The sequence below is a fragment of the Miniopterus schreibersii genome (assembly GCF_964146895.1).
Source record: "Miniopterus schreibersii genome assembly, chromosome: 14".
Lineage (NCBI taxonomy): Eukaryota > Metazoa > Chordata > Mammalia > Chiroptera > Miniopteridae > Miniopterus > Miniopterus schreibersii.
This window is the reverse complement of record NC_138114.1, coordinates 52,252,399-52,266,451: the sequence shown is the minus strand read 5'-3', so window position 1 is coordinate 52,266,451 and position 14,053 is coordinate 52,252,399. Positions and strand designations below refer to the sequence as shown.

The 14,053-nt window shown below is 53.7% G+C and overlaps 1 protein-coding gene across 1 annotated transcript in view; it reads left to right on the top strand.

The window, feature by feature from the left end:
- The window catches only part of MGMT (O-6-methylguanine-DNA methyltransferase), a 149,110-nt gene that overhangs the window by 27,866 nt on the left and 107,191 nt on the right, over positions 1 to 14,053 (top strand). The window contains exon 2 of the mRNA XM_081158414.1: positions 4,608 to 4,744. Coding sequence (XP_081014540.1) covers positions 4,608 to 4,744 — 137 coding nt within the window. The remainder of the gene's footprint in view (positions 1 to 4,607; positions 4,745 to 14,053) is intronic.

Sequence of the window (14,053 nt, the reverse complement as noted above, 5' to 3'; positions counted from 1 at the left end):
TGCACAGGTTTTTGTGGAGTCTGAGTCCATTGCTGGCAGCGCTGATAGAAAATTATGTCACAATTGCTGCACTTCTTTGTTTGGCAGAGTGGCCGTCGTGGTTATGGTGCATTATCTGTGACTAGCAATGCTGCTGCTCATGGGCTCAGAAACCCAGAGGCACTGGTGACAGTCCAGCCCGGCCCAGCCAGGCCAGGAGGAGCCCGGCCCTGGGTCCCAGGCCGCAGTCCTGGGGGAGGGGCCCCCAGTGAATCCTCACATTGGGGAAACCGAAGTGGGTTTGATTTTAATTCTACTTAACCCATCAGGAAGTCTAAGGAGCCACTCCCTCCGATGTTGCCTAACTAAATCACCCCGACTGGACGTGACATGTGACATATGCCGCTCATTCGGGCCCAGATTTGGGACCTGCGGGTTATTGCAGTTTTGGACTGATGGCCCATTTCTGGTTCTTGGCATGATGTGGATGGAACCTCCCTTGCTCTGTGGTTGACTTGGGGTGGCCTGTCGCTTTGGTGGCCGTGCAGGTCCACAGAGCTGGTTCTTAACGCGATAAGAGCGGCCTGATTCTGGCATGAGCACAGACCCGGCAGATCAGGGACAGCGCTGCATTCTGGGCGTGTGGTGCTGGTCATGGGCAGCAGGGCAGGGGCAGCGGTGGGCAGGCCGAGCATCTGAGTCCCGTGGTCCAGCTCAGGAATGCAGGTGCTGGCGTGCTGGGTGCTGTTTGGTTTGGAGACCACCATGCCAGCTCGGGCCACAGCCGGGTGGCTGGCAGCCCTTCCCCACTGCATCCAGGCCACCAGTCTCCAAAGTTCAGCCAGTCCCTCCTGGCCACCGGGACAGGTGGGCCCTCGCGCCCTGACCTGCCCCCGGCCCCTCCTCGGCACTCTTGGATCTGCCTCCTGGGCCACTCGTGGAGTACGTGGAGGATGAGGGTCCTTGTTCTGCAGGACCGCCTGCCCACCCCGCCCACCCATGGCCTTCTCCGCGTTCTCCTGTGGGGCCCACAGAACAGCCCCTGGGGGTTGGCAGTCAGTGTTATTGTTCCTACTTTATTGATGAGAAAATTGAGGCCTGGGAAGGGGAGAGGACGTGGAGCGCTCACTCTCTCCTGGCCGGGGCGTGTGCCAGCCCGAATTTCTGCAGCAGCACTGGCTTCCTGTCCTTCAGGGGCTGATGTGGGCAGAGCCCTCCTCTCCTGGCAGCTGTCCCTCTCCCCTGCCACTCGGCACAGGCGAGCACTGGCTTGGGTCCCCGAGCCAGCTCTGGGCTCCTGAGTGGGCCTTGAGTCAGATGCAAGTGACAGGGAGGCCAGGCAGCAGGGAATTGACGGTGGCTGCAACATCCTGTTTCCAGGGGCAACGGTGGCAACAGCAGCAGCTGCATGCCTGCAGTCCCTGGCTGTACCCACAGATGTTTCCTGAGGCTCGATTTTGGCTGCGGTTGGACCACGGCCAGCCTCAGTTCCTACAGTTTCCTGAGCCCGCTTCTCCAGCCTTCCCAGAAGTTCTGGGAGTTACAGAGCAGCCTGTTAGTAAATTGCTTCTGTGCTTAAATTAGCCGGTCTCAGCTTCTGATACCTGCCATTGGGAGCCCTGCCTGGAAGCCGGGCTTGTGGCCTGTCATGCTCCAGATCTGGCGCCTGAGCCAAGTCTCCTGAGCTCGGATCTGCTGAGAAACAGCCTCGGGCCTGTTGGGGGCCAGCGCTGCCTAGCAGAGACCTGGTGGGAGGCACGGGTTGTGGGGAACCCGTCTGTGAAGCTATGTAAACAAACATAAGCTGGTTTTGCTGGGAGACTGCTCGGAGCTTTAACATGCTAGCGGGCGCGCTGAGTGTTCCCAGGAGGGTGGCCTGTCCAGGCTGCTCTCTGGGCCCTGGAACCCTTCCTCTGAGCATTCTTTTGGGAGCACATTTTGGAAAATGGGGTGCTGGACTCTTGGCCTGGGTGGCGGACACACTGACTGTCCAGTTCACGTGTGCGATGCGTCTGCCATCAGTGGGACCCCAACTTGTAGCAAACGCCCTGCCTCAGCACCTGCCAGTAGGTCAGGGGGCTGGGAAATGTCCCCAGATGTGTGGGGAGAGGACAGCTGTTGATCCTGGCCCCAAGAAATGAGGGGAGAACCTCAGGGGGGCTGGAAGAAGGGGTGGCCATCTGCTTTTGGAGAGTGATCAGATTTTTATGCTCCTGGATAAGATTTTGCAGAGGAGGGTAGAGCACCCTGGGTGACAAGGTTAAAGGCCACTGTCATTCAGTTAAGTGTCCACTGTGGCTGGGATAACTAACCCCAAGTCCTTCCTGGCTGCCAGGTCTTCACACTTTCGGGCTGGTCCTGCGCTGACCCTGTGAATCAGGTGTCCTTTGTCCTGCAGGGCAAAGCACAGTGGCTCAGACAGGCAAAGTGACAGGCCATGTGTGGGACCTGTGACCCCGCAGGTGAAGTGGAGGGGGTGAGAGGACACTCTGGAAGCTTGGTTTCTTTCCCACAGGCCGAGGTGCCCTAGAAGGTGGGACATTCAGGGAGTGTGATGTGTCAGTATCTCTGCCGTCAGGGGAACATCTGAGAAGTTTTCCCAGCAAAACCCCATGGGACCCATTGGAACCTGGAGAGGAACCAGGTTCAGGCCCCTGTCAGTTTGCATAGAAAGAGGGAGTTGGACAGGGCGGCTCTGGAGCCTGGGTGCTTGGGGTGGAACCTCAGGGTACTGCTCACACACGGTGAGGTTTGGGGAGTGCCCCTGGACCTCTTCATGGGTGTGGATGTACCTTTCTGCCTTAGCTGTTGCCCATCAGTATGTGATATTAGGAGCAGGTGGGAGGCACAGAGGAGGGACACCTGTGGGCTGGCGCTGGTGGGGTTTGTTGAGGTTTCACAATTAAGCAGATGCCAGGCCTTGTGGTGCAGGCTGGATGGGCAGGTAGAGGACAGTCCAACTGAGAGGACAGGGGTGTCAAGGCCGAGAGATCGAAGCCATGCTGCATATGAAGGGTTCCTGAGAATGTGGGGCTACTGAACTGGGGGGACGAGGTGGGAAGGATGTCCTGCCTGGACCTTGAAGGACTCGACAGACCTTTTCTGTGGACAGCCATGTGGTCAGTGTTTTGGGGCCATGCTGTCCCTGTCACAAGCAGTCATCTCTGCCATGGAAACGTGTGCAGACAAGTGTGTGGTGGCCCCAACAGCTTTACAGAACCAGGCAGTAAGAGGAGGTGTCCCCTGGGCTGCAGCTTGCTGAAGGCTGTGGCCCCTCCTGTAATTAGCAGTTGACTTGTTACTGGGTGGGGCTGGGGGCTGGGGGCTGGGGGCTGGGAAGAGCCCAGGTGTGATGAGAGCCCTGAGAAGTCCTTCCTCGGGTAGGTGAGTTAATGAGGGGCCTCGTGGAGGGCAGCGTGGACATGAGAGCCAGCTGAAATGGTGAGGTCCCGGGCTTACTGACACCAGGTGTGTGTGGGGGGGAGGCAGGGAAGGAGGAGTCCTGGGTAAACCCTGCTTTAGGTGGGGGCAGGGTGGATGGGAGTGCCTTCACCGAAAAGCTCCATAAGGGAGGGAATTAACGCAGGCGACAGTTTCACGCAAGGCCATTCAAGGTGCCCCAAGACAAAGAAGTGGAGATGGGGAGGGAGCATTGAGCTCTGGCAGGAGCTCACAGGGCCCTGATGGGCAGGTGGCCCGCTGTGTCAGTTCATCCTGCCTGATTGGGTCGGAGGTGGAGCTCTGGGAAACATCCCGCACGTGGGCTCTTAAGGAGGGACGTGGGCTCTTAAGGAGGGACAGTGGTGCTGGGCCGGCTGCAGAGCTGGCGAGGGGAGCGGGAGCAGTCCAGGTAGTCACCCTGAACCTTTCCTCGAGTGACCGACTTCTTGCCTCCCCGGAGTGAGGGTGGTTTTTATAAAATAACAACTTGCCTGAACCCCTTACTGGCTCCTCTCTGTTTTTAGTGAGTCCATGCTTCCTTTTGAGCCTTTGCCATGTTGACCGAAGTGAATAGCTATGAAAACTAACTGGGAGGCTCTGTCATAGCATTGTTTTTATGCATTTGTACTTTTGTTTGAATGGAAGTAAGATGTGAGGCTTTCCAAATCCTACAAGTTTTATTCCGACTGTTCATGTCTCCCGACCATCTCCTCACCCAGGTGTGGTGCAGGTGCTGGGCTCACTCCATTCCTGTAGTTCATTTTTTAATACTTCATTTTTAAATATGCTTTATTCCAAATATCACGCTTTGTCTTCAGTTTTCATTAATGAGAACCTCGGTTATTGTTTAGTTGTTTTGTTAAAAGAAGGGTAGCTTTTAGGTGCCGTTCAGAAGGTCTCATCTCGGCCTGCGGTGAGTTATGAGCAGCGAGAAGAGGGGGCAGTGACTTGGGGATAAAAGGCAAGCGTGCCGCCAGTTGCTGCTCGAGGCAATGATGGTCATGTCTGTCCTCAAAGTAACTATATTGTAAAAATGACACATTATGTGAGCAAACTCCAAAAATGGGGAGAAACTATAGAAAAGGTTTTCATGTCTTAAATAACTGGGGTTTCTGTTGTGATTTAAGAGGGAGCTGACTCTTTCCCACACACTGTCTCATGTGCTGCTTCAAAAATCGTCCCCTCAGGTGCGAGGGAGCATGGACGAGCCCTGTGATGTGAAGTACAAAACGGTGGCCAGCCCCGTGGGGCAGCTCGAGCTCTCCGGCTGCCAGCAGGGTCTGCACGGGATCAGGCTGCTCGGCAGGAAGACGCCGGACGCTGAGTGAGTGACTCCCGTGGGACACCCTCTGGGGGGGGCTCGGAGCACCAGAAGGAGCTCACGTGGTTCCTGCTTGGTGTCCATTGAGCATGTGTTGCGCGGGGCCACGTGCAATTGCAGAAATTAACCCAAGTGCGTGTCCTTCATTGTCCGCACCTGGGCTCGTTGCCCGAGAAGCCGCCCCTCTGAGAAGCACAGGGCCGTGCCCTTGACTCAGGAGCCCCCAGGTGTTTAATGAGGGTACGTTTACGGAGGAGTTGCTTGGTGTTGACTACAGAATGCTGATTCTTCAACATGTGATGTGGGGCTTTCTCTGAACTTGGGTGACGCAGGTGCCCGCTTAATCTTGGTTTTTATTTTTCTTTTTGGATAATCCTCACCTGAGGATATTTTTCCATTGATTTCAGATAGAGTGGGAGGAAGGGGGGAGAGGGAGAAACGTAGATGTGAGATATATTGATTGGTTGCCTCCCGAACATGCCCCAAACGGGACCGGCGATTGACCCTGCAACCTAGTACGTGCCCTTGACTGGGACTCGAACCTGTGACCCTTTGGTGCGCAAGCCGGTGCTCTAACCACTGAACAACACCAGCCAGGGCTTAATCTTGATTTTTAAATTAGGCCCCATGTTCTCTGTTCATTGGGCCAGGTGAGCCTCATAGTAATACCCCAGAATGGCTGTCAGGAGCTCCTTGGCACCCCAGGTACAGGCCGACCAGCTGGGGAGGAAGGACATGAAATCCCCTTCTGAGCATGACATCAGGGTGTCGCCTTCTCCAGCAGGACGCGTTTCTCTCACTTTCGTGAACGATCCCCACTCTGTTTCTCTGATTGCAAAGCATAAACACGGAAAGCCCTCCTCAGCATTTTGTTCTGAAATGTAACATTTGATTTCCTCCAGTCATTGATTTTGAGGAGCTGGGTTGAGATTGTAGTTCTCGTTATTTCTGACAAGAGGAAAAAAAAAAAAACAGCCACTTCCAAGCCCAGTGTTTGTTAACCGGCTAATAAACACAATGCCAAGAACATTAGATAAAGAAAATACATAAGCAACATAAAAATTGATTGTAATGGCCCCCTGTCAGAGGCCGCCATAATGAACACCAGCGCCGTAATAAATACCAGCGCTCGCCTCCACTGTGGAGCCTTTCCTGTCGGGCTGCGTGTTACAATCGATAGTCAAGACAAAAATGAGCAACCCTCTGAGCGGGGTGCTCCGACGCGGTCCACTCCTTTCCGCTCTGCGCGAGGCCCTGCCGGCGGCGTGTTCAGAAAAGCACAGGCACCGAGTGTGCAGGGGAAACATCGTGTGTCCTCGCATGTCCAGTTGCACAGTAAATCACAGAAATCGTGGGGGGGGTTTTCCTTTTGGTTTAAAAACCACTCTTTAAAGTGAACTTGGAGAATGAGAAGGGAAAAAACACCGAGCGCTGTAGGAGATGCCGAGTTGAATGCTCCTGATGGGCCACGGGAATCGACGAGAGGCTTAATCTGGTTGGTTAGCGCTTCGTGAATCAGGTTAGGGTTCGGTTCAGCTGTGGGACATGGGCCCTCAAACTATGGCTTCAGCAGGTGCAGCCGTGGCGCATGCAGCGCACGTGAGGGAGCGGAGGCGGCCTGGTGGCCAGGTGGTCACGGGCTGGCCGCCCAGCTTTCCTCTCTGCACGTCCCGGCTGTGGGCCTTCCTGTGCTGCGGGCCAGCCTCTGCGACCGGCCTGCCACTCGCTTTCCAGGCAGCAGACACAGGAAGGAGGGACGCTTCACTCCAGAAAGGTCAGCTGGCATTTCCTCTCCTCTCGTTGGCCAGGGCTGTCCCGTGGCCACACCTAGCTGGGTTGTCCTGTATTGGCTAAAATTAGGGTTTCCTTCTGTAAGGAAGAACTGGGAAATAGATTTTCGGGGACACCCAGCAGTCTGGTTTATATATATCTACACACACATATAGGATGTCCCCCCAAAAATGTATACAGCTGATAGCTCCGTTTTGAAAATGAAGTGTATTTTAATAAACACTGCCTTTATAATTCAAAGTGTGTATACATTTTTTTGGGACACCCCATATAGGGTGAATTTTGGGGAGAGATTGAGTTAGAAAATAGAAATATCTGAATACTCAGAATTAAACTAACAATAAAAATTACATAGTAAAGTCCTTAGATTTCTAAGTGTACATGAGTTTGTACAGTCGTGTCCAACTATATAACCACTGGCCCAAAGATAGAAAACACGCCAGTTTCCCTGGGCTTCCTTTTACTCAAAACCCCCTGTCCCCGGTGGTCCCCATGTTCTGATTTGTCACAAGGGATTGATCTGACTACTTTTTCCCAGCTTCCCGTAAATGGGGTCAGAGAGCAGACTCTTCTGGGTTGGACTCTCGTTAGCCGTGATCGGAGGCTCACGCAGGGTCCGCGCGCCGGTTCGTCTTCACGGCCGCGGAGTTCGCGCAGGAGAGCGCCGCGTTTATCCGACCCGTCGGCGCGCTCCAGCTGTCCCACGCTCGGCTGCGCCGCGCGAAACCCATGTGAGCGTCGTGCCCCTGCCTCTTTCGGGCCCCGTGGGTGCATTTCTCTCGAGTCGGTTCCCGGGCGTGGGAGCGCTGGCCCTCGTGAGATTGCCCACACCTTCCCCAGTGTCGGACCGTCTCACGTTTCCACGCACTCACCGGCACTTGGCTGACGTGGGTTCTTAAAGGCTTAGGCTCTAGCGGGTGAGGCGTTGCCCGCTGGTGGTGTCACGCGGCACGTTCCTGGGGACCTCGGCGCCCAGTGACCGTTCCTGCCTTTCCGCTGTGCGGCGTCTGCCTGCCAGTCTCCTGCCCATTTTTAATTGGCGCCACTTGTTTTTTATTGATTTGTTCTGCTTACAGGTTGTTTATCAAGTGTACGTATAGGGATAATTTTCTGAGGTTTGTAGTTTTGTTTTCTAGTCATCTGCTAATGGGTGGAAGTTTTTCATTTTGAGGACATCCAGTTTAATGTCGTTTTCCTTTGTTTAGGCAAGATTTCTTAAAGACAGAAAATGCTAAGGTAATTTCACAAGTATATTTTCCTATAAATTCTCTTAAAAGCTCTATCTTAGCCTTTGCGTTTGAGTGCGTGAGCTATCATGTTGAATTACTTACTGTGCTGTGAGGGGCTCAGTTAACCTCTTCACCGCCGTGATTTAGCTGTTTCCACGTTATTTGTGGGGAACAACTCTCCTTTTCCCTTGAATCACCCGGGCGCCTTGGACAGAACTCAGCTGACCACCCATGTGCGGGTCAGATGGGTCTGGACAGTTTTGTCCAAGTGCTCCTTTCCTCTGTTCTGTGTCAGAACCATCCTTAGTTATGTCACTTTGTGACAAGTCTTAAGGCAATGTGAGTTCTCCAACTTTTAGGAAAAAAGGATCATTTTGGCTTCTAGGTGTCTTAATTTTCCATATTACTTTTACAATCAAGGTTTCAGTTTCTGCAAAAAAAAATGCTTGTTGGTATTTTGCTTGGGAGTTCATTTGAATTTGAATCTATGTCAGTTTGGGGAGGGTTGACATCTTTCTGAGCAATTTTCCAGTTCATGACTGCAGTTCATTTCTGCATTTGTGTAGTTGCTCCTTTTTTCTCAGCGGTTGTATGGTTTCCAGCATAGAGATCCTGCACGTCTTTGTAAATCTGATTTCTAAATAATCGGATGGCATTCTAAATCCTTTTAGAACTCCTTTACTTTTATTGCTGCTGGGATATAACCATTGACTTCTGTATGTTAATCTTATATTCTGCCGTCTCGCTCAATTCAGTTATTAGCTCTAGGAATTGTTCCGCAGGTTCCCTGAGATTTTCTGCGTAGGAAATCACGATGTCTGTGACTAAAGGCAGTTTGCTCCTTCCTCGCTGATCTTCATGCCTCTTACTGCTACCTTCTCACCGCACTGGCCAGGACCTGCAGGGTGATGCGAATCGAGGTGGTGACAGCGGGCCACCCCCTTGTTCCGGTGAGGGGGGAGGCGTCCAGTCTTCACCGGCCAGCGTGATAGGGCCTTAGGGTCTTTTTCAGGCTGAGGGTGTTTCCTCAATCTGTTGAATTTCATCAAGTCGTTTTTGCACACGTGTCACATAATCCTATTTTTTCCTTTATTCTTGAAGTGTGGTGAAGTCAGTCAATTTTAGGATTTTTAAACCAAACTTAAAGGGCTGGGCTATACCACTTAATTCTTGATTTTTTTAATTATTTTTTTTTACATATTACTGGTTTAAGTTTGCTATTTTGTTTCAGATTTGTGTTTCTACGTTCATGAGGGATGTTAGGCTCTAATTTTTTCGTTTGCGTCAGATTTCGGTATTTGGGTTACTCCGACTTCCCAAAGTAGCAGTCGTGCCTCTTTCTCGAGAGGCACGTGTGGGATTGGTACGACTCCTCACGCTGCGGGTAAGTCGCCTTGGACGCCCTCGGAGGTGTGTGCAGCCCCGGGCTACGCCTGTGTTACGGAGAGAACCTTGGGATTTTTGGCTCTGGGAGGCTGGAGAGAAGGGCACAAGCTTCATGTTTCCATGTCAGAGACTTGCCTTCCTTTATTATTTTTTCCATGTAAACCACCTTAGAAAAACACAGGAATACAGTACTGAAAGGCCTTATATAGCGCAACCAAACTAAACTATTGTGCTTTGAAGAACTTGAAATTGCATTTAGTCTGTTTTCCACTTTCTGGTAATACGTGGCAGTGGCTCCTTCGCCCCCACCCGCTCGGGAGCACCTGGGTGAGGCCTGACTCTCCTCCAGGACTTGGGCGGCTGGACGGGGCGTCATCACCAGGTGGACCGGTGTGGATCCAGACCCTCTGGGACACACATGCCACTGCAGGGCCTCCATGCTGTACCTGGGAAAAGGGGTCATCTGCCTCATTGGATGCACTGGTGGTTTTCGCCCTTCCAGTATTCCGAAGTCATCACCCATTGAAAGAGGGAAAGATCCTTTGAGGCCTCCTGAGGGCAGGTCAGCCTCGTGAGGTCACGTTGGGTCGGTGGGTTTGAGCTGATGGGGACTGACGTTTCCACGTGCGTTGCTTCTCTCCTGTTAATCTGTTAGTACATCAAGTGGGCCGTCGGGAGACCGTAAGGACAGCCTCGCTCTGCCACCCCTAGTCCCTCTGCAGGCCAGCCCGAGGATCGCAGGTTCCAGGCAGTTCCTGAGGGCCCACCCGTCACCAGAACCTTCCCGGGAAACTCACAAATTAATTCCCTCCGACAGGTTGGGACGTTTTGATACAGATACTTGCTGCACTTTGTTATAATTGATCTTTCAGGGAAGAGAAGAACCCATTAAGTACAAACACTCGAAGCGCTCCTGTAAAAATAACACCCCAAACCCGCTCGAGGACTGTCACCCGCAGCGACTGGGGTTGTCTCGATGCTTCTCGTCAGGGGCTTGAAATAACGATTTGTGTTGTATGTGCTTAAAAAATGTAATTATTTTATTTTACAGAGTGTTCCTTCAGGAGGTCTCTTGAGTCAAATAAGCATATTTGGAAAACTTGCCAAGCTCTCTGGCTTTATAGAAATCATCTGTTTTTTAAAGCAAGCACTCGTATGCCAGCGAGCCTGGGACCCCTCGTTCTGGCCTCCCCTGGGCTCCTTGGCTCCTCGGATCCAAGTCCCTGAGGTGTCAGAGTCCAAAGGGGGCCCCCCCCCCACTGCCAGTTCTGAATGCGAGGATTACTTCTCCGTGCTTGGCTCCTCTCTGACTTTATCGATAATCAGTTGTGCAGATGCTTTGCTCTAAACACTGACCGGGCAGTGTCCTTAGAAGCCAGACGATGGCCTTGTCTCTCAGGTTCATGGCTGAAGACAACACGGGAGGCCAGGATGCTCCCCAGGAAGGATTCCCTTCTTCCCATGATGGAAAGGGCCTGGGGGCTCACTGTGCTGCGTGTGGGGCCCACAGGGTGTTAGTGCAGCCTCAAGATCGTGGCTCTTGGATAGTAGTAAAATAAAGGAAGCCACACATGCCATCAAATGAACCTGCCACGCGGTGGCCTCCATGTGAATAAATAATGTGGATTATCCACGCTGCCTTGTGACTGCGGAGAAACGGCCGCCCACAGGCCCACTCTCCGGTTGGTTGGCCCTTTGGTCGGCCGTTTGGTCGTCCACCCGCAGGTCCGAGCTGTGTGACCACGGAGGTCATGGTGCCACGTTTTTTCATGAAGTTGTGTGGTTTCTGACCTGGAGTGGGAGTCAGCAGTGCATGGCCACACTGGCTTTTGTCTTTTTCTCTTGATATTTTTAAGTTTCTTTGGGAGCCTACGTCATTGCCTCACTGTCTCCCTGGGTCGCTGGAGGGTGTCGCAGGCTATTATTGGGCAATATTTAAGCAAGCGTCCCTGAGACCAAAAGTCTTTATATTCCGGGCCCACCTAAGAAGAAGGGCGACATCCAAGTTTCATTCCTGTCAATTTTATTACCGTGAGTCAGGAAGTCGGAAATGGCAGAACCTGGGGCCTGTGTCCGTGAGTCAGAGGCGGCTGGCTCACCGATTCTCAGCTGCCGGGACCCTGCCGAAGGCAGAAAGAACAGATGAATGACAGCTACAAATATGTGGGTCCAAGTAGGAGCCAGACTGTCGGGAAAGGACATGTTGGAAGTTCCCAACCCTTGAGTGGAAGCGCATTTAGGAGGGAAAGTGGTGAACTGGCTCAGTTCAAGCCCAGTAAGGCCTCTGCGGAACGTTAAGACCCCAAATCCTGCGCCCGGAACAGTCACCTTCCTTTCCACGGCCTTGGCTTCCCCTCCGTACCCGTCGATTACTGAAAGGATGGCAGCTTTCCCAGAGAAACGCCCTCCTGCCCCTCGGTGCAGCCTTGGAAGGCCTTGCCCTTTGACCTGGAGGAGACGGGCCGTGGCCTGTCCAGCCCGCGTCGAGAGTGACGGGTAGGGTGGGCAGTACCATGGGATTGCCCCCTCGGTGCCACCCACTGAGCGCGGGTGCCCTCACCAGCCCTTGCATGTGCTCACGGCCTCGAGGGGGTCATTTCCTGATGGCAGCCCTGGGCTCCCTGGTTTCCCTCCAGGGGCCGTGCTCACCCCACCCGAGGCTCGCAGCGTCCTGGTGTCTGTGCAGGGCTGTCTGTGACGGAGCGGGCAGGACGGCAGCGCCCCATCCCCAGGGCCCTGCGGAGCCGCCGCCGCTGGGAGCGGACAGGCTGGACTGGGCTCCCTCGGGCCTGGCTCTGTACTTCCCTGCCTCCACCCCTTGTCACCTGCCTCCACCCCTTGTCACCTGCCTCCACCCCTTGTCACCTGCCTCCACCCCTTGTCACCTGCCTCCACCCCTTGTCACCTGCCTCCTGGCTACGCTCTCCCTGCCAGCCTGGTGCGGTCCTCGCCCCATCCCATTTTCTGCTTCTCATTAGCTGTGGTCTGGAAGCCTGGGTAGCGGCTTGTTCAGATTGTGGGAGGAATTAGGCTAAATAAACCCTGAGGAGAAAGCCAGTGTGGGATTTATGACAGTGTTGAAGCGTCTTGGAGGCCGTCTTCGTTTTTCCTGGAGTGCAAATGAGCTGAAGGTTAACCGGGTTTAATTTCTCAGCTGAACTGAAGCGGCGTCTCGTGTCAGGTTCACCGGCGTTGTTGCTGCCGGTGGCCGCATCCGGTGAGAGAAGTGGGGCTTTTTGTCTTAGAAACATGGAATAAATTTAGGGTTGTGAGTTGCCTGTTCGCTCATTCTGAAAAGCCGAGGGCGCCTGCTGCGTGACGGGCACTGTGCCTGGGGAGCATGCTCTGGGGGTGACAGCCCCGCGATGTGGAGCCCTGGCCAGCACAGGAGACTGGCCCGGGGCGACCATGAACTGGGGTGTCGTGTGAGCCCCCCTGCAGGGGGTGCCCGAGCCTGAGTGCAGGCTGTAGAAGTGACCGAGACGAGTGGCATGGGCCTGAGCCTGGACACTGGCCGTAGGACCCTGTGGGACAGGGCGAGTCGGGGTGTCATTTGGCGGTAGAACTAGTAGGACCAGGCGTGCTGCCCGCAAGGACACCTCTACTGGGGAAAGGGACTGAGTGAGGAATCGGCGTCCTACAAAGTGTCTGCTGTAAAGAGGTAAGGCTTAAACATGCCTTCCTCTTAAGTGCATCCTTTCAGAATTGTTTGGATCCATTTTTAGCTTCTGCAAATGCCCCGGAAGGACCACTGCGAGCCAATGGAAAGGTGTCTTGTGGGTAGCATGCCCGTGCACACGCGCACACAGACAGACACACACACAGACACACAGTACAAATACGCTCAGGAGATCTCTGTCCTGCCTCCTTAATGTTCTGCACTAAAACGTCTACTTCTGAAACTCGGGGAAAAGAAGTTGTTTATTCTTCTGAATTATTACCGATGCCTTAGAAGTAGCCTTCACACAATAGTGGTTTTTCTTTTCTGAAAATCATCTGGAAAAAGACCGGCTCTGTGATCTGTATTTATCCGGTCCAGGGCTCTGTAAAGAAGAGTTATTGGATAGCCGGGTGCTGCTTTTATTAAAAAGAACTGGGCCACTTGTTTCCTTCAAAGTTTCTGGTTGTGTAAATCTTCTCTAGGTAAACACAACTTTTATTGAAAATAATATTTTGAGACTGACACCTTTCCCACCACCAGTGGGGCTGCAAGGCCTTGGTTTCGGCTGGTCCTTTGTGGCCTGGGTGTCACGTGCAGCTCCCAGGTGGCTGCGGGTCTCTGGGGGGAGGGGGTGCTGGAGGCTGGATGGGGGGAGAGGCGTCAGCCCTCCTGCCCTCAGGGCGTGGTGGCGTGGACCCTGGATCCCATGTTCAGGAGGAAGAGTCTGTATGGACAGCACTGTAGTCTTACAGTTGGAGGTTAAACCTCAGGCCTGCAGGTGGCCTCATGGACATTTTCCCAGCTCCTCTGGCTGGCCCCTTCTGCATTCCACCCGCTTCTCTGCGGGTTGCTCCTGGGTTTCCTAGGTCCCGAGGGGTCAGAACTCTAAGGGACCTTTGGCAGCACCCAGGCCAGCCTGTTACTTCTCAGCTGAAGATCCCACAGCCCAGGGCCACTGTGAGGACGCCGTGGCTAGAGAGGTTAGGCTGAGGCCCTTTCTGCTTTCCTAGAAGGACTCCCTTGGGGCCCGCTTCCGCCTGCCTGTCCCTGTGTGTAGCTGGAATGAGCTGCTGACCTTGATTTGCCAGTCACCGTCTGTCTGATGAAAATCAGCCTGCCCTCGGGGTGTTGGGTTTTAAGGCTCATCTTAGGCCTTAGGTCATTCAGGTCTCCCCATCTCCGAGAGCCCGTCCTGACCAGCAGTGATGGTGCCCAGGCAGAATCCAGGAGACGGCGGGTAAGGGC